Source organism: Planococcus citri, chromosome 1, assembly GCF_950023065.1.
Source record: "Planococcus citri chromosome 1, ihPlaCitr1.1, whole genome shotgun sequence".
In the NCBI taxonomy this organism is placed as follows: Eukaryota; Metazoa; Arthropoda; class Insecta; order Hemiptera; family Pseudococcidae; genus Planococcus; species Planococcus citri.
In genome coordinates, this window is record NC_088677.1 from 69114498 (window position 1) to 69136448 (window position 21951).

Sequence of the window (21951 nt, forward strand, 5' to 3'; positions counted from 1 at the left end):
CGGATAATGTACTCAAGATATGACTCATCGGAATTGTTTTAAGTGGTTTTTAACTGGCTTATGAATATTACGATGTTTACCGTTCGTCTTAGAAATGTATTTGTCTTCTGTGCTAAATACTCTTGATACGAGTAGGTATTGTTCTATTCGAAGAAAATCTGTAGATGAATTTCACGATGAACATTTTAGGGCTCGTGCTTGATTTGATCACTTTTCAAACAACTAGTCACTGAAGTTACTAAAAAGAAATTTTGTTTAGTCTCGTAGATGAGGTTCTTTTTCAAAAATTCAATTTCTCCGAATATTAGCTTTATATTTTCTTGAAAAAAAAAAAATATTGATCACACTGAGACGTTGAAAATTAACGGCATCATTTTTTCCAACTTCGTAAAGAATTAAAAACGAAACGAAAGTGAATATTATACCACATCATTAACAGCCAAAAATTTAAGAAAAATCTAGGAAATTAATAATTCTCACACTTGACACAAAATCATTTTTATTTAGAAAAAAATTATAATAATAATGACTATCATTTTATAAAATCTACAAAATTAAAAAAAAATCACTTCTAGCTCATTGTTTCTGAGCAATTTTAATACTCAACATCGATACTTTGGCAATCAAACAAAATAATACTCGTAAATATAAATCAGTCTTATACGGTCTTTTTTCGCAAACAGAATCAACTCCTGCAAATTATCGTCTCAATTAATTTGAATATATTGATGAATATCCTGAGTAATGGAAATATACTGTTCCTGAAACGGTTGAGGTTGAAGGAAAAGCGGATTATTCTCATACTCGTAAATAGGTTGTTGATGAATAACTTGAGATTGGGTTTGAGAAATAGGGTAAAGAGGAGGAGGACGTTTTTCAAGTCTTCTCTTTTTAATTGTATTAATTGCTAATCGAGACACTTCGGAGTTCCACTTAGCTTCGTACGCGGTTGTAAAAGCATCTAGATCATCGACGAATTCCTTATCATTATTTTCAATGGCTGCTTCTTTGGCAAAAGATGCCATGTGTTTGACTGAGATGCCACAATGTCTAGCGAGAGTAGGTTTCTTGAGCTGTTTGGTCTCGGTTTCACATTCTGCCAAAACTTTAATCGTCTGTATTAGGTTAGGTACCTCTTCGGATTTCAAGATCGATCTCATGGTACGTTTATCATCGTCGACAAATTTACGAAAACTGATCAGTAATCGAGCCAGTTCTCTCATTTTTTGAGATATATACGCGTTGGTCTTTTTGCCTTTTTTATCTATTTCACGCAGGTTGATTTTTGTATCGTGTTTATTAATGTGTTCGAAGACCTTTTGGCCGTAGTTGAGGATGAGTTCGTCTTGCTTTGCTACTGTTGTGATGGGACCGGGTCTCATGATATTAAGTACGGCGTGTTTGAATTCGGTTGAAACGCCTTCTAAGTTGATTAGAGGAAGGAAACGTTCGCATTCTCTTCTATATTCTCTAGTAGCAGTAGCGTCGTCTGACGCGTTAACATTTTCTGAACTGGACGGATCTTGGTGTTTTCTTTTCAAATGAATTAGGCGCCGATGTCTCGCTAGACTTTTGCTGCGCACAGCAACGTGGCAAATACTGCAGACGATGTAGTTGTCGAGGTGTGCGTTGTCTTGGCTATCACAACCTTGTCGACGTTTAGTGAAAAGTTCGCCTGTACCTGATATGAGTACTTTTTGATTATGCATGAAATTGCCTTCGTTTCTGATTTTATCGATTATTTCTCGTCTTTTTGGATCTTTTGGTGGTATTTGTAGGAATTCCATTACCTCTGCTTCTGTATCGTGTCGATCTTCGAGATGACGAGGTAATTTTAGCACAGGTTTTTCGCAGAACTTGCAGTAATGCTGTTTATCCCATGACTTTTTGAATGATTTTTTTTTATTTATTCTAATGCCGTAGATGAGCTCCGAGGTCTGCGTGGATTCCTTCGTATTTGGATCCTTTTCGGTCTCTGAATCATTTTTCGGACTGGATGGATCTTTATCGGAATCTAAATTATCGACGAGGGGAGCAGTATCTTCGTCTTGATCACCGCTTGAATTGTGGCCTTCGTCATCGCGGCGTTGGCTATCAGTTGATGAAGAATTTTTTAGTACTTTCTTCGTGGATGAATTTTTTGGTAATTCCTTCGTCATCTGAAAACAGATAAATGAAATGGGTTTGAAATGGTGCATAAAAACAATTTTTTTTTTCTTTTTTGAAGTAACAAGCGATACTGCGTAGCAGATAATTTCTGATTTTGGACTCGTAACTTTGAAATCAAAAATACTCACTTCACCTTCATGCTGCCGTGACTTGAGACCGGTAATATCACGTCTGAGGGTTTCTACTTGTTTAGTCAAAGCACGCTGGCCTTCAACGATTTCCTGGTGAGCAGCACGGATTGGTGCTAGACTGGCTTCGAACAGTTGAGAAATGCGAGAAAAAAATGCATCAGCTGACATCGCAGTCACAGCCTGCTTCTTTGTGACAGGTTCTGAGGCAGATGGCTGATCGTTGCATATCCAGGGATTTTGATTATCTGCAGGTTTCTGGTACCAGGAGGTCTGACTCTGAGGAGTAGTCGAGCAGTTTCCACGTCCGTGGTAGTCCGAATTGCAACCGCCACATTTTGGAGTGTAGTTCGGTGCCACGATGATTTGTTCACCACAAGTGCCTCCGATGTAAGCCATTTAAACGATTGTGATATACCTGATGAATTTGTGAAAGATTACCATGAATAAGATCTAGAAACTTGCATTACAGAACAGCTCGGCGTAAAGCTTGTCAAGATGTTTGTTACCCAGAAGTATTTGGTCGTGAAACTTAGTGCATTATTAGCTGCTTCATGAAAGTATTTCTTGATGAAGTTCTATTCGGTTAGATGAATATTGGTTCATGGGTTTTTCATCTCCTATGCCTCTGGTCCCGACACAAATCTGTTATGGAATGACATGATCGATTAAAACTGTTACAGATTTTGCCCTACAAGAAGTGAAGAAGATTGAATTACTATGGATTATAATATTTTTGTTTCATTGATGAATGATGTATTGATATTTTACCTCGATATTTTCTCATTTGACTATTCTTATCAGTTTATTTTCCGGATTTGGGAGATGTTGATGTGAATTTTATGAAGATATTGAGAAGGAGAACGATGGAATGGAGTTGGTTCAAAATATCCGTCTGATTTATTGGAGTCACTCTTCAAAGACTCAACAGTCAATGTCTGAAAAGTGAAAAGCTTTCAAAACTTTTGGATCTTTTGATTTTTTATTTTTTAGAAAAGTTTTCTTTTATCATTATTATCAGCTCGTCAGCTGTTGGGTCAGTTGGGTGAAAGCGAAAGCATACCCGGTGAAATCACCGTCCTACTCACTCCATCATACCTACTTAGTCATAGCTTCAGAAAAAACCCTCCACGTAGCGCTACCGTTTGTAGTTTATCTGTGACTTCGACTTGGTCAAAAGAAAAAATCGTGGGTGTCAAGATGTTGGTGCAGCAAAATCGCATATAAAAAATTTTCGTACAACAGAGAGTAAAGGCTACAATGGCCGTAGCGAAACATCGAAGTTGTTAAAATATTAACGTAATTAATTACGTTCTCGCGTTAGAATTTTTATTCATTCGACGTTGAAAAATTTCGTTGTATGTTTACCTACCTGTCATGATGTTGATACAGGTCTGTTTCTTGTAGTGTTTCAAACAAAACACCATAAACATCGTATCAAAAATGTAACTCTCAGAGTATCTGTTTCGTATTACATCGAATCGAAGAGTATTTATAACACACCGGGAAAATGAGTAACGAAAGGTAAGTTGAACGATTCACGAGTTAATTCGCTTCTTACACCTGAATTGCTTCTTATGGCTTTTGTTTTTTACAGAGTCGAATGGGTGGAAATTATCGAGCCCAAAACTAAAGAGCATATGTACGCTAATCTGACGACTGGAGAATGTGTTTGGGATCCTCCAGTCGGTGTCACTGTGTAAGTTCCCTCTCGTTCGGATGATAACCGTAGTTTATCGAATTACTCGAGTAGTAATTATGTAATAATGATTTTTTCGTAGTAAAAAAACTGATAACAATCAATGGTGGGAGTTATTCGACGAGAACACGAGTAGATTTTATTATTACAACGCGACTTCTCAGAAGACCGTTTGGCACAGGCCGCACAACTCTGATATCATTCCATTGGCGAAATTACAAGTAATTGCAGGATGTTGGTTGCGGTTTGTTGATGGAGGGGCGTATGCGTAATCTAATGTTATTGTTTTTCCGCTCACTCAGACTCTGAAACAAAACACCGAACCTGTGAACGATGCTTCGTTGGAGAAAAAATGTAGAGAATCGGTTTCCACTCAGACTCCGGGACGGAATAGCAATCGTGTGCAAACAGCGGTGGTCACGTCGACGCGTCCGATTAGAACGCTGGTAAGGTCATTAATGCTATGGTCGGATGGCAGCACCAGGCGTCGTGTGCCGAGTAGAATCACTAATTAAGTCATTTGCGTTAATAGGATGGTAACGAAAACACGAGCATATTAATAAAACCGTCGATTCCGCGTCAGGCGGTAGTCAATTGCGAAACGCAAACTTCTCCGATATCTCCGCGTAAAAATCATCATCATCATCACCATCATCACCACCACCATCATCATAGGTTGTTAATTTTGAATACGATTAAAACATCCGTCTTTAAACTCGAAATTAATGTTTTTTTCCTGTTTTAAAATAACCCGAATCTAAATAATCGCGTATTTAAACAATTCGAACGATAAATTTTAGGCATAATCAACAACAACAACAACCACAACCGCCTCCTCAGCAGCAGCTACAACAGCAGCAGCCACCGGCACCTAATCAGGCAACTACTCCCCCTCGTAAAATTAATCAAAATCCTTGGTATAGGAATGCTCAGTCTCAGGTAAGATTATTTCAAATTGTAATTCCTATTTAATGAGACCTGAGCGAGAAATTTGATTTTAATTTTTGATTTTGTAGGATTCGGGTCGATCGAGTGATTCGAGCTCTTTATCTCTTCAATCTGGTTGTGTTAAATCAGTAGATAATGCCAACGCATCGATGCATTTAGCAAATACTAACGCTGCGAAGAAGGCACCCCTCAGTGAAGTCAACAGTATGCCTCCTTCCGGCCAAATTAAACCTCCTCAGATTCAAAGGAGTGTTTCTAGTGCTGGCCAACACCTTAATAAACAGAAGAGCTTCGATGTTGATATAAGTAAGGATTAAAATTCCACCTGTTCGGGCTCATTTGATTCGTATCCACCTGTCTGATTCTACGAATCGAATTGAAGGTCGACTTTGAGAATTTTCTCTAGAAAAAAAGTCATTATGGAAATGGTTTAATTTTGATTTGATTTTCCCCATAGTTCGTTGATTTTGAGAAATAGATCAAAAGAGCTGAAAATTGTCACAGTTTCTAAAAATAGTCTCATTTTTGAGTCACCGATGTATCGTTATCGTATAATCATATGTTTATCAGTCGTCGTTCCATGAATTGATTTTCCAATTGATGTATGGAATTCTAAAATTGATGAATGAATCATTTCTATCAGCATTAAAAATGTTTCAATAACTTGAATTACGTAGAATTTTCTATACTTATCTATTAAATAATTTGTGTTGGAAAATTCCAAATCGATTAATATTATTCATCGTCGACTTTTTCGACAGAATTAATCCCTTTTAATCAATTTTCCAACCATTTCAATGTGTAATGGATTTTTTCCTACCAACATGAAATTTCTGTTGATTAAACCCTATAAATGCTATTTTCTTCGATTTTTAATCGATTTTACAATGATGCTCGCAGGCGTAGGAGGAGGTTACAGTTTGGGCTACGAAAGTCGCGGTAGCTGCGCTCGAAGCACGCCTAAAATCATGTCTAGCAGCTTGAACACCACTAACAACCAAGTAACCCGCAGTCAGAGCTTCGCTCAGCAACGTTCGCCGGCTCCATCAGGGCCCATAAACTCGTCGCCGTCTGCGGTTACAGACAACGAAGAAGAAGACTCGATGCACGAAAAATACTTCTCTCCAAATATACTCGGTATTCACGGTAGTAAAAAATCTATGGAAAGTACTCCTCTGGTAAGTACCATACCGGCTGCGATTCTCGTTAGTCGTTATCTTGGATTTTATCCAAATATTTGCTCGTGTTGTATGTTGCATAACTCGGTCGCGAGCGAACCTGTTAATAAAGCGTGAAAGAGTAAAATACAACTTGAGTATGTATATTTGCTGTTGCAGACAAACAGACGTAAACACCATTCGGAAACTAGTTCGCCTACGGTGAGCAGCAGCGCGAGTAGCATCAAAGCGAGTACACCGGATTACGTGAACTTTGTCAATCCCCCGTTACCTCCGACGGGTACTCAGACAGCGTTCTCGCTTACTTCTCGTTCCTCGTCGTCTAATTCGTCGACCTTGGCTTCGTTCGCGAAACACCAGTTACCCCTGTTGAAGTCCAAGTGAGTTTATTGTCGGCTCGGGTTCGATCGAAGAGGGTCGAATGTCACGAGGGTGAAAGTCAGAAGCGGGGGGGGGAGAGAAGTCAGAAAAATTAACATTCCTCAAATTTGTACTAGAAATAATGATTTAATTTTCTAATCCCCTCCAAAAAAATTTGAAACAGAAATTCAGCAAATATTATTTTATCGACCTCGTTGAGGGAAGCCTTCCTCTTCCTCTCCTACCCAGTCTCAAAATAATTTTCACGATTTCATCACAAATAATTCTGTTCTGTTTTCTGTCTCCGTTCACCAGATCCGAAGCTAAATTCTCAAGCAGCGAAGATGTCCACGACGAGGACGCGAACAGTTCCAGCGTCAGTGCCTCCAGCAGTCCTCCTACAGCTGCTACTCCGCCTCGTAAACTGTATCACTCCAAATCCACAACTTTACCGACGGATAATAACCTAGATGGTTAGAATAGCCTCTTTTTAGTTGCTTTTTTCGCGAATCTTTTCTGACTCATAGATTCTCACATCGTTGACTAATTCTTTTACGTATCACAGAACCTAAAGCGCGTTCGGTTTCTAACCATTCTGGTGGATCTAATCCGCGTTACGGTGGTAGTAATAACAGTATTAATCAATCCTCGATTCCGGAACGTAAAACCGCAACACCGAATACGGATAGTACGAAAATGCCTCTTTACAGCAACATCGAATACTCATTTTTACAAAACAACGCTCAGATGTTACCGCTCCATCAGTATATTCTGGAACAAGCCAAACTCTCAGGTAGTTATATTCATTAGTTTAGCGATCTGCGATGCGATAGTTAGCTTTGCTTTAAATAGGGGGAGGGAGAGGGTATCATCCGTTCGTTTGATTAAAATTGACTCATTTTTATTCAAACCGCATTTCCCTTTTCATATTTTTTGCCGTCTACGTTTTGGGAATAAAGGGGAAATGGGTTACGATAGAAACACGTGTTCGTCAAATGTCGGTTCAAAATCATCCCGCCCTTACTGTGGGATTTACGATGTATGTAAATATTTTCTAGAAAGAGAAAGTACGTAGTATGAAGGACTGTGATTAATTAGGCGAAATTTTATAGGTTTGTATTTAATCTGCTCGGTACGAAGTTCCACGAGTAGTTTACGAATCGATTAATATTATAGAGTATGTTAATTAGTACACAGGTATAAGGTATTGTTAGTGTTACTGAAAGAAAATATGAGATAACAAAGTATGAAGATCGTGTGTACGTATTCGTGAGAGTAGGTGAATTCAATCGTTCACAAAAAAGTGTTTTTCGTAATTTAGCTATGTATGTAGATATTCGGCGAATGTTTTTTCTCTGTACTTACATACTTACTTGGAACTTACATCGGGATAAAAATTGGCCATTTCAGAGAACCGATATAATTCTTTGTTTTTGAAATGTTGTGGTCAAGGACATATTCAAATATTTTTTTCTATTTCTGAATCATTCGCACATTTTGTAGATATGATTCTGAAATGAGAAGAGATGAGATATTTGGATCAGAAGTGGATGAGTAGGGGAGGGGTATCAACTTACAGAAAATAATTTCCGAGCCTTCAATTTTGCTCAATTTTTTTGCTTGTTTTTAAATTTGAAAGCTTATCTGTACCTATTTCGAGACTGGTTTAATTGTGGAAAGTTCTATTTACTAAAATTTGAAAAGCTCTGCGTCAAGCTTTAGCGGCAAAAGCTCAAATTTTCATCGTAAGTAAACGAGCGGAATAAAGAGAATTTCAAATTTTGAAAAATTACAGTGAATACTATTTTTAGTTCTTTTTTTTTCAACGAACCAATTTTCAAAATGGGATCTCAACACCTCTGACGTAAGAGCATAAAAGCCCTCAATTTTAATCAAAATTTCAAAAGTGAAGTGAGAAACACGAATTGCTATCACTTACTTTCGATTCGATGGTTCTGACCCCTCCCTCCCTCCCTCCCTCCCTCCCTCCCAATGTCCCTGAAAAATTATCAAAATAGGAAAAATTACCTCTTTTGGGTGAGAGAACTGAGAACTCCTTAAAGGCCGCATTTCAAAAAATAATGAATAGAAAATATTTCAGGGAAGACTCTTCTTTCAATTTTAATAAAAATTCAAAAATAGAGTGACACCTTGATTGTTACCAATTTGAAGGCGCTGAGTTCGAATATTGCCCTATTTTATCGATGTGACCTCTCTGAACCCTCCCTTTTTCAATGCCCTTAGAAATTTCAAAAATAACAAAAAATTGAGTATGGCGTGTGACGTGTTGTTTGTGAGGTTTGTCAGGGCGCTGATTTCGGATTTGTCCTTGTTTTGTAGGTACGGGGTGCGCCTCCTCAGTGCCCCCCCCCCGCCACCTCATCATTTTGAAGAGGAAAAATCAATTTCCAACGTGACTAGTGTGACGTGTTGATTCTTACTAATTTGCGGTCGCTGAATACGAATATCTATTCATTTTTCGGATTAAACCCTATGGAAAAAAAACAGGACCAGAATGAAAGACATTGAGGAATCGAATCCAAGAAATAATATTTGAAAAAGTTACAATGAAGACTTATTTTCACCCTTTTTATAACCAAAATATTTTCTAAATGAGAATACGATTGCTCCAAATTTGACCCTCTTCTCCTCTGTCTCCTTTTTTTCAAAATTCCAAAAATTTATCGAAAATGACGTGTGCTAAATTTGATTATCAATTTTTATTTGTGTTTTCGTAGCCTCCCCAACTCCCTTCTCCACCGTGTCCTTTTTTCAAAATGCCAAAAAATTTATTGAAAATGACGTAAATACCAAATTCGATTATTAATATGACTCTTCAGTACCGTCTTAGCCCCCTTCAATTTTGGAAATATTGATGAATTATGGAAATGTGGTGTGACGTGTGAACTCGTGGTAAATACTCTTTTTAAAGATATTTTTAACGAAGTATAATTTTAAAAATTGAATCTCAACATTCCTCAGGGCTACAATTAAGAGGCTTCATGGAAATTCAAATAATGTTTGAAAGCAATATAGCACATTGATTGTTACCATTTGAAAAAGCTCATAGTTTAAAAATCGGATAATTTTTTAAACCTGGCCTTTGTGAACCCTACCCCACATCCTATCCTCGAAAATCGTCTGAGTTGAGATCAAAAAATTAAAAATGACGAATAAAGTGTCGTTTGTTGAGTTTTTGAGTGCTCTGAATTCGAATATCAATTTATCATTTTTGCAATTTGTTGCTTCTTTGCAAAAATTTACAAATGTCTCGCTTTTTCCAAAAATTGCTCAAAAGTCTCGCTTTGTTGCCAAAAATTGCCAAAAAGCCTCCGTTTTTTTAATCAAAATTGTAAACGTCTCGCTTTTTGTCATTTTCCAAAAAAATTACTTCTTCATCAAAAATTTGCAAAAAAAGTTTCACTTTTTCAGCAAAAGTTGTCAAAAAATATTACTTCTCTCAGTAGTTTTTATAAAGTTTTGCTTTTTGGCAAAAACACTCGCTGTTTATCGATTTTCTAAAAAAAAATTGCTTTTTTTACTTAAATTTACTAAAAGAGGATTTTATTGAAGTATTAAATACTTAATATTCATTTCAATTGAATTATAAATGAGGTTTTCAATTTTTTTCATATTTCTTAAGTATAGATTATGTATTTCATACATTTTTTTATGTCACATGCGAACTATTGAAAGTTGGCCAAAAACACCCCCCAAAAACTTTATTGCATGGGAACCAGTTTTTTTTTGTTAGAAACTGAGGGGCTACTGAAAGAAATGTCGCGATTTTTGAATATCAAAGTTTGGTAGACACCCTGTAAAAATTATCAAAAAGTCTCACTTTTTGCCAAAATTTAAGAAAAAGCTCTGCCTTTTGCTGATATTGTCAAAATTTTGCCTTTTTTCAGAAATTGTCAAAAATTCTCACTTCTATGCCGAAAATTGCCTTTTTTTTTTTTTTTCTGCGATATCAAAAAGTTGTGAAATAATTTCGAATTTTTGGACAAAATTCTGAAAAATATTTTTTTCAAATGCCAAAAAGTTTTTTTTTACATTTTTTTTTAAATTAATTTTTTAATGACTTTTTTCTTGGTACATTTAATACTGTTTTTCTCACGTCTTGTAACTTTTTTGGTTACTTTTTTGAACTTTTTTAATACTCAAGTTACTTTTTTGGAAAAAATTGAGTACGAACTCATTCTTTCAAGTTTCGTACATTCGTTCAGTTTTTTTGATTTTTATTACGTATTTTTCAGAGAAATTCTCCCTTAGCAAAATATTTTGACCTCGAATTTCGTATAAGTCCTCGCCATTGAAGATTTTTAGAGCAATTTTCACAATTAAATCTTGTTTGGGCAGAATTTTTCATAAAAAATTTAATTCAGAATTTTAAGAGTATTGTTTAATTCAAAAGTTGTGAGAGCCGGAGCTTTGGAATATCGTCCAATCCTCTACTGGTTGAACATACAATTTTTCCACAGTTCAATATTTACGATTTTTTGGTACTTTTTGACCATTTTTTCGTGTTTTTGGTTACTGAAGTATTTTTTTTTCAATTTTTGATTCATTTTGAATTTTAGGAAAAAAATAGAGGTTTGATGCTTCTATATCAATTTGCAATGTATTGGCTTTAAGTTTACGCTTTAATCATAATAGATGAAAAGGGGGGGGGGGGCGTAGTCAGATTTCAAGAATTTTATGTAAAAAAAAACAACAACAACAAATGAGTCATTTTGGTCAATTTTTTCTAATTTCCTAAACTCGTTATTTTTGCACAAAACGTTGTTTTCCATGCAAAAGGTATCATTCTCATGTCTCGTCTATTCAATTTCTCGGTATCGTACAATTTTTTATTCGCTAAGCAAAAATAAAAAACTCGAGAAACGGTCGTATTTGAGAGCAGCAAGGGGCCGAAGGGAATGATCGCACTATTAGAAAGAAAAAAAGGAAGGAAAGGTCGAAAATGGTGCGTGGGGAAGGGAGGAGGGGGGCTATATCGCAAAATTTTATTCATATTACGAAGACGATGATGGTAATGACGACGATGACGATGTTATGAGAAACACGATGAAGAAATCAGTGTAAAATAAAAGCCACCTCGTAGTCGAGTTATATACGTTGTTGCACATCGTATGTATTTCGCGTCGTCGTACGGTAATCGATAAAGTTTATTATTATTTTTTTTTTCTCCTTTTTTTTTTTTTACGAAAGAATAGCATCGATCATCTTGTACATGTACACTATAGATAGAAAACAATGTACGAAAGTAGAAGAGGAGGGGTGAGAGGATGAAATGGCGAAAAAAAAACTATTCTAATGACTCCTTATTTAGACCAATGACTGCTACGCCGTGAAGAGGTGTTTTAACTCTCGTAGTACGTGTGCCGAGCTTTTGGTACTTTTTCTCACCGATATTGACGTGTTGGATTTGTACACAGGTTGTTACAAGTTCAGCGATAGCGTTACAGAAGAAGGAGATTGGTCGTTGCAGTCGGAAGACGAGGAGCAGCTGAGAGTGGAGTACGATAGCGACGAGTTCGCCGACGAGTCGAATGTAGACGACGAAGATAGCAGCTCGCAGGAGTATCTGCATGACGAAAATCCTCCTCCGTTTTTACCGGACGAGTTTCGTAATAGTTCCAGACAGAAGAAGTATACGACTGGTGAGTAAAGATGTTTCAATATTGCATGTGATCGTGATCCTGAGCTGAATATTTAATTAATAATTAATTTGTGACGCAGATACAATTTGCTCGGTAGACGGTAGAGTTTGCGATTACGTCGTCGATGGATTGGAATCGCGTATGGCTGCTGCATCCGGTCACTGTTACGCTACCCCTAGCGGCGACAGTCTCCGTCACGGACTCGGTGGAGGATCGAATACTTTAGGAAATCATCAACAGTCTTCCGCTATAATACACAGACCTAATAATCTAGTCTCTACTGTTTGCTCTGGTAAGTCAACTCGATGTGTGCGTGTGTGTGTCTGAGAAGGTCGATCAGACAACGAAAGAAGCCTTTTAAATGGCTTCGGTTCGCGTGAGCTTTTAATATAGATTAAGACAGATTTAGTATATTAGTGGATAAGAAAGCTCGACTCGTTCGAGTAATTTTTTTTCTATCTATGGTCAGTGTTGTTGGCTTATTTTTGTATATGATTTATTACGTCTTTGATGATTACGTTATGTATTTTGGCTTTTTTTTTCGGTGCAGTTCAAAGCGGCCGAAGTACGTCGCCGAATACGGCAGCTCCGCTGCTGCTCGAAACGCAACATACGTCGCTGAAACGTCGTAAAGATCCGCCGCAAAATATTACACCAGCGTTGTATTCGCCTATCCTAGAACGACACGAGGTAATAAATCATATTCTGTGCACGATGCGTGCCTTGTGTTGGCCCGTTCTTTAATACAACCTAATGTATGTTTATCGTATCGAAAGTAGTATAGATGATACCGTACCTTCTTTAAATACGTAGTATGGTCGCGTTAGGGTATTCCCTAAAGGTGGATGGGTCTTACTAGTTCAGATAGGTTGTGTTTTTTTTTTTTGAAAGTAACTCCTCGCTTTTTGGAGAGTTTTTCTGTCCTCTTCGTAATAAACATGATGGACTGAAGGGTTGTAAATCTTTTTAGTCATTTGGAAATTTTCGATGTGACCCTCAATGCTTGTCTTGAAACGTAGCTTTTTACTTGAGAATTGAGTGACTTTGAAAATTTTGTTCATTTGACGTGAAAATGTTGGAAATTCAGTTCCTTTTTTCAGTTTTTTATCCCCTTTACCCTCTCCTTACCCTTCCATCTCAACTGAGGTGATCTCTGTTTTTTTTTTTTTTTTTTTTGTAAAATTGAGAAGGTTCGCGAAGGATAAAAATATTGAACCATTTTAGGAGAAACCTTATAAGAATCTAAGATCTACATTTTAATCTTGAACCCCTTTTCTATCGATTTCAGGTTGCAAAATTTTCAATAATATTCAAAATCATTATTTAAAAAAATTCTAATTTGAAATGTGCATACTCAGTGTGAATATCTTGATGACCTCGAGAAGTAATTTTTTCCACCTTCACCGGAACCATAGAAGATACTATTTTTTAGTACATACCTATGTTTTCCCATTTTTTGAAGAGAAAAACGAATTGAAGAAGTCTTAGCATTATTGACAAATTTTCATTCATTTTAGAGGATTTTCAATATTAATTGTCTTTGATTTTGGTTTCTTTTGAAACATTCATTTTAACAATGATTGTGATTGAAATGATTTTGCCATTTGAATAGAAATATTTTCGAAACAATTTTTTATATTTTTCATTTCCGATGAAAAAAGTACATTAACACGATTCTTCCTCCATAAGTATGGTAATTTTCAAATTATAGGATAGCGAATTTTGCTTCCATATGCCTTCCCTGCGCCCTCTCATTCTAATTCGGAGGCTTTTTCGCACAATTTTTCGTGTCAAAAAACAAAATTATGTAATTCTCAAAAGTGGGAATAAAATCAACCGAATAAAAAATTTCTGATTTTTTTTTTGGTCAATGGGGGGGGAGGGGCTGAATTTTACTCGACGTTTATTTCAGCTCTCGATGGCACTGATCGAAAGAAAATTCTAAATTACATTTTATGGTTAGGAAAATTTTGAGTACTGAATTTCATGTTTTTAATTCTTGGAATTTTTTTAAAAATTTTAATTTGGGCCTTTTCCCATTAAAAAAAAATAAAAATCGAAAGTTCAGTTATATGGGTTAAAATTGAATAAAAAAAACTGTTTATTTTCGGTCAAACTTCTTTAAAAGTCTTGTTTTTTCCAAACGAAAATTGCAACCAAAAAAAAACAAAATTGCCTAGAAAAATCTGTTTGTAGTCAAAATTTGATCAAGTTTTGTGTGTGTGGTTTTTTTTGCTAAAATTGCTGAAAACACCTGTTATTTTTGGTCAAAATTCCCTTGTCTCGTCTTTTTTTGCCAATTGGTACTGCTGAAAAATTTTTACTTTTGAGAAATAAAAATGCCAAGAAAAATCTGTTCAGAAATTATCAAAATGACTGGTTCTTTTTTATCAAAATTGTCAAGAAAAATCTTGTTTTTGCCAAAATTGCGGAAAATTATTTTTTTTGGTCAAAATTTTCAGAAAATTTTACTTTGAAATCGCAAAAAATCTGTTTTTTAGCTATCAAACCTTGAAAATCCTTTTTTTCCCCAAAACAGCAAAAATCTTAGTTTTTTGTAAAAATTGTAAAAAATACCTGTTTAATTAAAATTTTCCGAAAAGCCTGATTTTTTTATCAAAATTGCTAAAAAGCCTTGTTCTTCTGCCAAAATTGCAGAAAAAACGTTTTTTATTGGTTCAAATTTCCAGATAGTCTTGCATTTTTTTTCACTAAAAATCTGCTTTTTTTGCCAAAATTGCAACATCCTACTTTTTTGTAAAAACCATTTTTGCGTTTTTTTCCTCACAAAAATCTATCCTACTTTTTTGTAAAAACCATTTTTGCGTTTTTTTCCTCACAAAAATCTGTGTTTTTTGCCAAAATTGCAAACATTCTATTTTTTATTTAATTTTTTTTTGTAAAAACTACAAAAAATTCATATTTTGAAAAAATTGCCACACAAACTTGTTTTTTTATCAAAAAAAATTGAAAATAAAGTCCAGTTTTTTTTTGCCGAAATCCCAAAACGATTTGGTTTTTTCTGGTCGTACTTGATTGGCCTAAAAATTTTCATTTTTTTGTTCACTAAAATTGTTTTAAAAAAGTCCTGCTTTTTTATTAAATTGTAGGGAAGACTAGTTTCTGGTCATGATATTATTGTCTGAAAATTGATATTCTACGTATTTTCGACTTGAGGAATCGATTGACTCAAAATGCATTAGGATCTTTTCATTCGTATTTTTTTTTTTTTTTTTTTTTCAAGAATATAGTAATTTAAAAATCTGCCAGGGGTACAAAAACGACTCAAAAATCACCATCAATCATCTCGAAAAATAGAAAATATTTTCAAAAATGATGTTGAGCCTCTAAAATATTTGCTGATATGATTGTGTATTTTTGGAAGCTTTTTCATTTTTTATTTTTTTCATGAATCCTAAAATTTTTTCTCCTCGACCAAGGAATTTAATTAATCACTCAAAGACGTAAAAAATAATGAACTCGTGGCTCATGTTTTTATTCTTTTCTATTCCTAAGCGACTATGTTATGATAATTATCGAAGGTTTGTGTGTTATTTTTATTTTATTTACGTATGTATGTATTTGTTTTTATCGATACACTGTGTGGAATTGAATTGCGGATGTGTGTAGTAATTTTCGTACGTAGATAGCCTTTTTTTTCAACATTGAAAATTTTTAAATCAAAAATTCGAAATATTGAATCTATTTCAAGTAAATAATAAGAAATCGAGTTAAACAATATCGTGTCACCAGTTTTTGGATTTTTAAATGCTTGAATGCGCCGAATTTATATTGTGTGATCACTCGTCACGATGTTGAACGATTGTTGTAGATAGATTATTTTTTTTCTCCAAACTGAATGCGTCTTGTTTGGTCACTTTGGGTTTTCGTAATTCGTACTTGCCAGTTTTGCCATAAATTACGTTCACGTCGTCGTTGTTTTGCGTAATGATAATAATATTGCAATATTTACGTACAAATGAACAATTGAACTCGCATGAAGGAGTTACGAAGGAATGCTCGTTGCATGGTAGTTGATGAAGTTTTTCAAAATGTCGTCAGAAGGGGTTTTTCAAAAGAAAAGGTTGGCCAGAAAATGTGCAAAGTTTATAACAAATTAGTAAAAGTTGACAAATTGGGCAAAAAAATTACAAAATTGAATTTTTAAAAAAATTATTTTTTTTTTGATGATACATTTTATTTTAATTTTAGTTTGAATTTAAAAAAATGAATAGAAACCATGAATTCGTGATTCAATTTTTTTTTTTTTTGAGAAAATGATTAAGTATGATGGATGCTTTAAATGTAAATAAAACGCAATTTTTAAAAATTGATATAATTTGTTTTTTGTGTTTTTTTTATGGTACATTTTATTTCAGTTTTAGTTTCATTTTTCATTTGGGATCCATTTTCATGCTTTTAAATAGGGGGTTTCATCTTGAAATATTTTACTAACAATTTTTTTCCACGTTTTTCACAAATACTCCCAACTAATCGTACAAATGATTGGACATTTTTATGAAAATAACTAACCGTGTGTGTTTTATTTTATTTTACGAGTAAACAATGTAAGGTATTGACTATTTAGTGCTTGGATTTTTCATACAATACGTTGATTATTTGCTTTGCTTTAGCGTCTAGTCAATACCGCTAGTCAGAATATGTATTTCTACCGAAAAGATTTTACTCGCAGATCCGATCATGCGATTACGTATCGAGAAGACGTGAGTATTTTCGTAGGTAGTAGATTTGCTTGAACAGGGTGTTCAGTCTCTAGCAAATTCGAAAAAATTGAAGAGTTTCAATTTTTACTGCCAGATCAGTGAATTTTGTAAATAAAGCTCCCTCTCTAAGTGGAGAGATTTTTGTTATGTGTTGATGTACGTACATTAATTGGTGTGAAAGGGGGGGGGGGTAGTTGGTGTTTAAAAATTGGTCTGAAAACAGGAAGATATTGGAAAAATTATTCAATTCATTATTCATAATATGGTAGAGACTGGACACCCTAGAACTGCATGTTAGTTGATATAATTTGGGTATATGACGTGTAGTATAGAGTGGTACGTTTTATTTTTACACGATGGTACCTACATTAACTAGTATTTAATCGTAATTTTCAAACATCTAAGTAGCTTGGAGACATAATTATTACACATTTTAGTCGCATGAATTATGTGTGGAGAACGATTTATGATTCATCGTAACGTGAAATGCTTAAAAACTGAATTTAATGCATGTAAATTGCAGTTTTTTTTAGTAGATAGTAATAAAAAAATTGGTAGTTTGATACCTATTTTGAATTTGTATCGTTGTTTAACGTGATTTTTTCTTTTCCTTTCGCTTGGGAAAATTACAATTATACAGATGGGACGTGCTACGTTGAATCACGATAAAAAACTACCGTCGGATAGCGATATCGAGAAATACGCGCAGGATAATTTGAATATTCATAAAAAAGGAATCTTCAGGAAGAAGTCGTCGGTTCGAGCTATGCTTTCTTGGTCTAAGGTGAGCTTCGATTCGAGTACGAAATAATCGTGTTGTGAATTGATCGCGCTAATAAGACGTTTTGTGTTTTATAGGATCCTATTAGAAAACCAATGCTAGTCTTGTCGGATAAATCGTTAAAGAAAGACGCTTGCGATTTATTCAAATTGGTTCAAATCTATATGGGAGATCGTAAGGCTAAGATCGGTATGACTTTGAATAACGTGGCGTTGGAAATATGCAATATGGCCTATAACAAGGTGCCTATACGGGATGAATTATATATTCAGATATGTCGACAAACGACCGAGAATCCGAGAAAGTAAGTAGTATGATTTTATTGGGAAAAATTTGCCTCGAGTGAGGAGATTTTATTAAATTGTGTGATTTTATCAATTTTCAGGGAAGGCTTAAGACGAGGTTGGGAACTGATGGCAATCTGTTTAAATTTCTTTCCACCGTCTCCCAAGTTCCAGGTTTATTTGGATAGCTACATGAACAGGTACGTGATGATGGTGAAAAAAAATATAGACGTGTTGTGAATTTTTCTTACCTCATTTTCTGGTGTATTTTACAGACATAGAGATCCATCTTACGACTTTGCCGAAGTTGGAAAATGGCCTATACACGTTCAAGTGAGTCATTACGCCACCGTCTCCGTTAAAAGACTCGAAAGAGGAGGAGTCAATGGTAAAAGGCCGCCGAAAAAGCCTACCTTGGATGAGATCGATCAAGCCAGGGTAAGTTGAGTAGTAATTTTCGAATCCAATATTACTGTGGGAGCTGTTTTGTGACGAAATAGCCTTATAAAGCTCTGGCACATTATTTAAGAGAATCGAGCTCATTCATGAATTTGTGATTTTTTTTTTCATTCCATTTCTACGTGTTCAAAGAAAAACATTTCCTGGCTCCTCAAGTCATTATGATACTCTGGTGTGGAGCCCCTCCTCCAGCTATGAGAAATCATTTCTAAAATGGAATGAATCAAAGTCGATTATTTTTTTTTTTGAAAATTTGCCATTTATGCCAGAATTCATTTTAAGTAACCCTCTCTTCAGAAAAAAACCGTCTTCAGACTCCCGAACAATGCTGAACCCCTCGTTTAGAGCTCCCAAAATCTTTTTTAAAAAATGAAATAAAAAATAAAACGTTGTGAAAATCTTTATTGCTGGTTGAAATCTTTTAAATAACCCCCTCCCTTCCCCTTCCTAGAGAAAACTTTCCCTGCTTACGTCTGTTGGTTTCGAGAAGAAGATCATTTGGAAATTTTTGACACAAAAATTGAAAATTTTCATCATTTATTTTTTTTGGGAACTTTAAATGAGGTGAACATTCTTTAGGGGGCTTGAGGAGTTGAAGAGTTTTGATCAGAAATGAAAAATGTTCAAAAAAAAAAAAATCGTTGTGATTCAATTTTTTCATTTTTTTTCTTTCCAAGTTGGAGGGGGCGGGGGCATAAACAGAAACAAGGGTAGAAGGAAAGGGATTTTTTCAGAAAAAAAAAGGATCATTTTGAACAATTTTAACTAGAAATGAAAAAATTATTTTCAAAAAAAATTACCGAATTTTTGTTTTATTTTTTCAAGTTTGAGGGTCTCAGTTCTTTGAGAGAAGCATTTTTTAAAAAAAAATTGTGACAAACAGACATTTTTTTCAATTTTACAGACTTCAATTTATTTTACTTTTTTAAAAATTTTATCCAACTTGGAGATAGAGACTTCATAGATACAGAGTGTGTCCATTATCTGGAAAACCTGGGAAAGTGAGGAAATTTTATCCTTCTGTACACTCCTACTTATCCTGTTTTCCCTGCTTTTATTCTGCTTGTTTGCCAATACATCCTAAAAATGCTGATAGTGATTTTTATTGCTGAAGAAGACCTCCTGTTTTTCCAAAATTGCCAAGGAATTCCGGCTTCTTTGCTTATAAGCATTTAAAAAGTATCGATTTTTGCCTTAGTGGTCTGAAAGTGCTGTTTTTTTCTCCAAAATTACGGAATAAACTTTTTTTTTTTTAATAAAAATGCAAGAAATCAATTTTTTTCAATTTCCAAAAATTTTGAGTGTTTTGCCAAAATTGCCAGAAAATTTTCCTTGAAATTGCCAAAAAAAGTATCCGTTTTTACATTTTGAATATTTTGTCAAAAGTTTCAATTTTCTGAAAAAGTCCCGTTCTTGCTAGAATTGCCAAAAAGTTCCACTTTCTGCAAAAAATGTCAGTCTTGTTTTTTGGCTAAAATGTTACAAGAAGTTCTGTCAGTTTTTCGCCAAAGTCAACGGAAAGGTTCTATTACTTGCCAAAGTCAAAAAATTCCTAAGTTTGCCAACATTTCTGAAAAAGTCCGGTTTTTTGCCAAAGTTTTCAAAAAGTTCCATTTTGTGCCGAAAATCAAAAATGTCATGAAGTCTTGCTTTTTTGACTAAAATTCCATAAAAAGTTCTGTTTTCTGTCCGAATTGTGGTAAGAAGTCCTGTTTTTTTTTGTCAAATTTGTCGTTTGTCAAAATTTTTTAAAAGATTCGTTTTGTGCTAAAAATTTTATAAAGTCCTGTTTTTTTCTAAAATGCAATCAAAAGTTTTATTTTCTGTCCAGACTGTCACAAGAAATCCTAGTTTTTGTTTATGTGAAAAAGCCCTGTTTTTACCTGAAAAAATCTCCCTCCTCCCCCCTCCCGAAAAAATTTGTATTTTTTGTCTTTTGTCAAATTATCCAAGAGTTCTAATTTTCGTCATTTTTTGCAGATTCAAATATTTCGTCCTAGCATGTTCGGCAGCACATTGGAAGAGATAATGAACTTGCAGAAAGAACGCTTCCCTCATTATAGACTTCCATGGCTGCAGACTACGCTTTCCGAGCAAATACTTCGCCTACAAGGAACGCAGACTGAAGGAATATTTAGGTAAATTATTATTTTTCTATCCTCGTAGATCGTGTATCACCACTTGCATTATGATCTGATCAATGATCATTCGAGTAACCCGCGTTCGTTTTCAATTTTCAATGCAGAGTTCCCGCTGATATGGACGAAGTAATGTCGTTGAAGAATCAACTCGACAGGTGGGAAGTGCCGGACGACATAACTGATGCGCACACTCCGGCATCTCTGCTAAAATTATGGTACAGAGAGCTTTACGAGCCTTTGATACCTGACTCGATGTACGATCAATGTGTCACATATCACGACGATCCTCAGCGTATTTTAGCCTTAATCGAACAATTACCGGAGATCAACAAATTAGTTTTAGCGTATTTAGTCAACTTTTTGCAAGTACGTGTCCAACTACATACCACTGTGAAATGATCTGCTTGGTGTTTTTGTCGAGCTGATGGTGTAATATTTTTCGTATTGCGTTTGTAGATGTTTTCCAAACCGGATATCGTACAAGTTACGAAGATGGACGCCAGTAATCTGGCCATGGTGATGGCTCCTAATTGTTTGCGATGTACTTCGCAAGATCCCAGAGTTATATTCGATAACGCCAGAAAAGAAATGGCGTTGATGAGGACGCTAATTACACACATGGATACGAGATTTATCGAAGGAATTTTCTAATTTAATAAGAAACAAATAAACGAATAACAAAACATACTTATGTAGTGAGTATATAATTTTTAAAATTCGAGTTTACCAACGTAAAGTAATTTTCACGATAATTTTTCCCTTGTGTTTTGATTGCAGGTTTATAAGATGCTGCTGAATAAAACTATACCAAAGTTTTTTTTTATATATTTATACATCTTAAGGATAGTAGAGTTTTTAATTTTTGCTTCTTTTTTTTCTTTTTTTTTCGTTTTATTTTTTTAAACGACCTTTTTCTCTTTTTTTTTTAGTTAACTTAATTTAGGATTACGTTACCATAACCCATTTCTGCCAATTATTAAGACATTTGTTGATTGATTTTTTTCAAGAGTGAAGCTTTTATACTATGTATGTCATGTCATTTTAAAACTAAAACTTGTACGTTATTGACTAGCTTTACAACGTATTTTTTATAATAGAAAGAGGTTTTTCTTTTTTTAGCTTCGTTGTGGTCGATTGCATTTTTTTGATTTTATTTTTTTTCCTGATTTTTTTTATTTATCACTGTAGAAACAAACGCTGTCATGTCATCAATGTGTATTCAAATACGTAATAATTATGTATCTATATCTATAACTACTGATTTCGAGTAAGGATTTGTATTACCATGAAATAAAAGATAATTTGTAAATCGTGTTCTTATTGACAAAGTTGAATTAACTATCAAGATTTTAGTTGCGATCATGATCCAATATCCATGAAGAAGGGGATGATCACCCGAAGATGTGCAAAAATCGAT

General features: G+C 34.7%; 2 protein-coding genes across 4 annotated transcripts; one reads left to right on the forward strand and one right to left on the reverse strand.

Annotated features, from left to right (window-relative positions):
- Positions 1-482: 482 nt before the first annotated feature.
- On the reverse strand, positions 483-3326 carry LOC135833914 (uncharacterized). 2 transcript variants are annotated; one of them, XM_065347842.1, is made up of 4 exons: positions 3069-3326; positions 2807-2942; positions 2298-2715; positions 483-2159 (listed from the first exon to the last, which is right to left on the reverse strand). In XM_065347842.1, the coding sequence occupies exons 3-4, from the start codon at positions 2694-2696 to the stop codon at positions 708-710; spliced, it is 1851 nt and encodes a 616-aa protein (XP_065203914.1). In that variant the 5' UTR covers positions 2697-2715; positions 2807-2942; positions 3069-3326; the 3' UTR covers positions 483-707. The 2 variants fall into 2 exon arrangements, with proteins under 2 accessions (XP_065203914.1, XP_065203849.1); XM_065347777.1 differs by having other exon boundaries at positions 2807-2988.
- A 172-nt stretch (positions 3327-3498) lies between these two features.
- RhoGAP93B (MyTH4 and RhoGAP_KIAA1688 domain-containing protein RhoGAP93B) lies at positions 3499-21843 on the forward strand. Of its 2 annotated transcripts, XM_065347591.1 has the most exons (23): positions 3499-3821; positions 3895-3996; positions 4079-4217; positions 4299-4442; positions 4529-4671; positions 4797-4935; positions 5013-5250; positions 5845-6122; positions 6282-6502; positions 6798-6955; positions 7048-7275; positions 11921-12145; positions 12225-12437; positions 12696-12835; positions 16780-16869; positions 17510-17653; positions 17728-17954; positions 18036-18134; positions 18210-18372; positions 20374-20531; positions 20639-20900; positions 20991-21229; positions 21312-21843. In XM_065347591.1, exons 1-22 carry the CDS (start codon positions 3808-3810, stop codon positions 21183-21185), a joined length of 3720 nt encoding a protein of 1239 aa, XP_065203663.1. In that variant the 5' UTR covers positions 3499-3807; the 3' UTR covers positions 21186-21229; positions 21312-21843. The 2 variants fall into 2 exon arrangements, with proteins under 2 accessions (XP_065203663.1, XP_065203737.1); XM_065347665.1 differs by lacking the exon at positions 16780-16869.
- Positions 21844-21951: the final 108 nt, after the last annotated feature.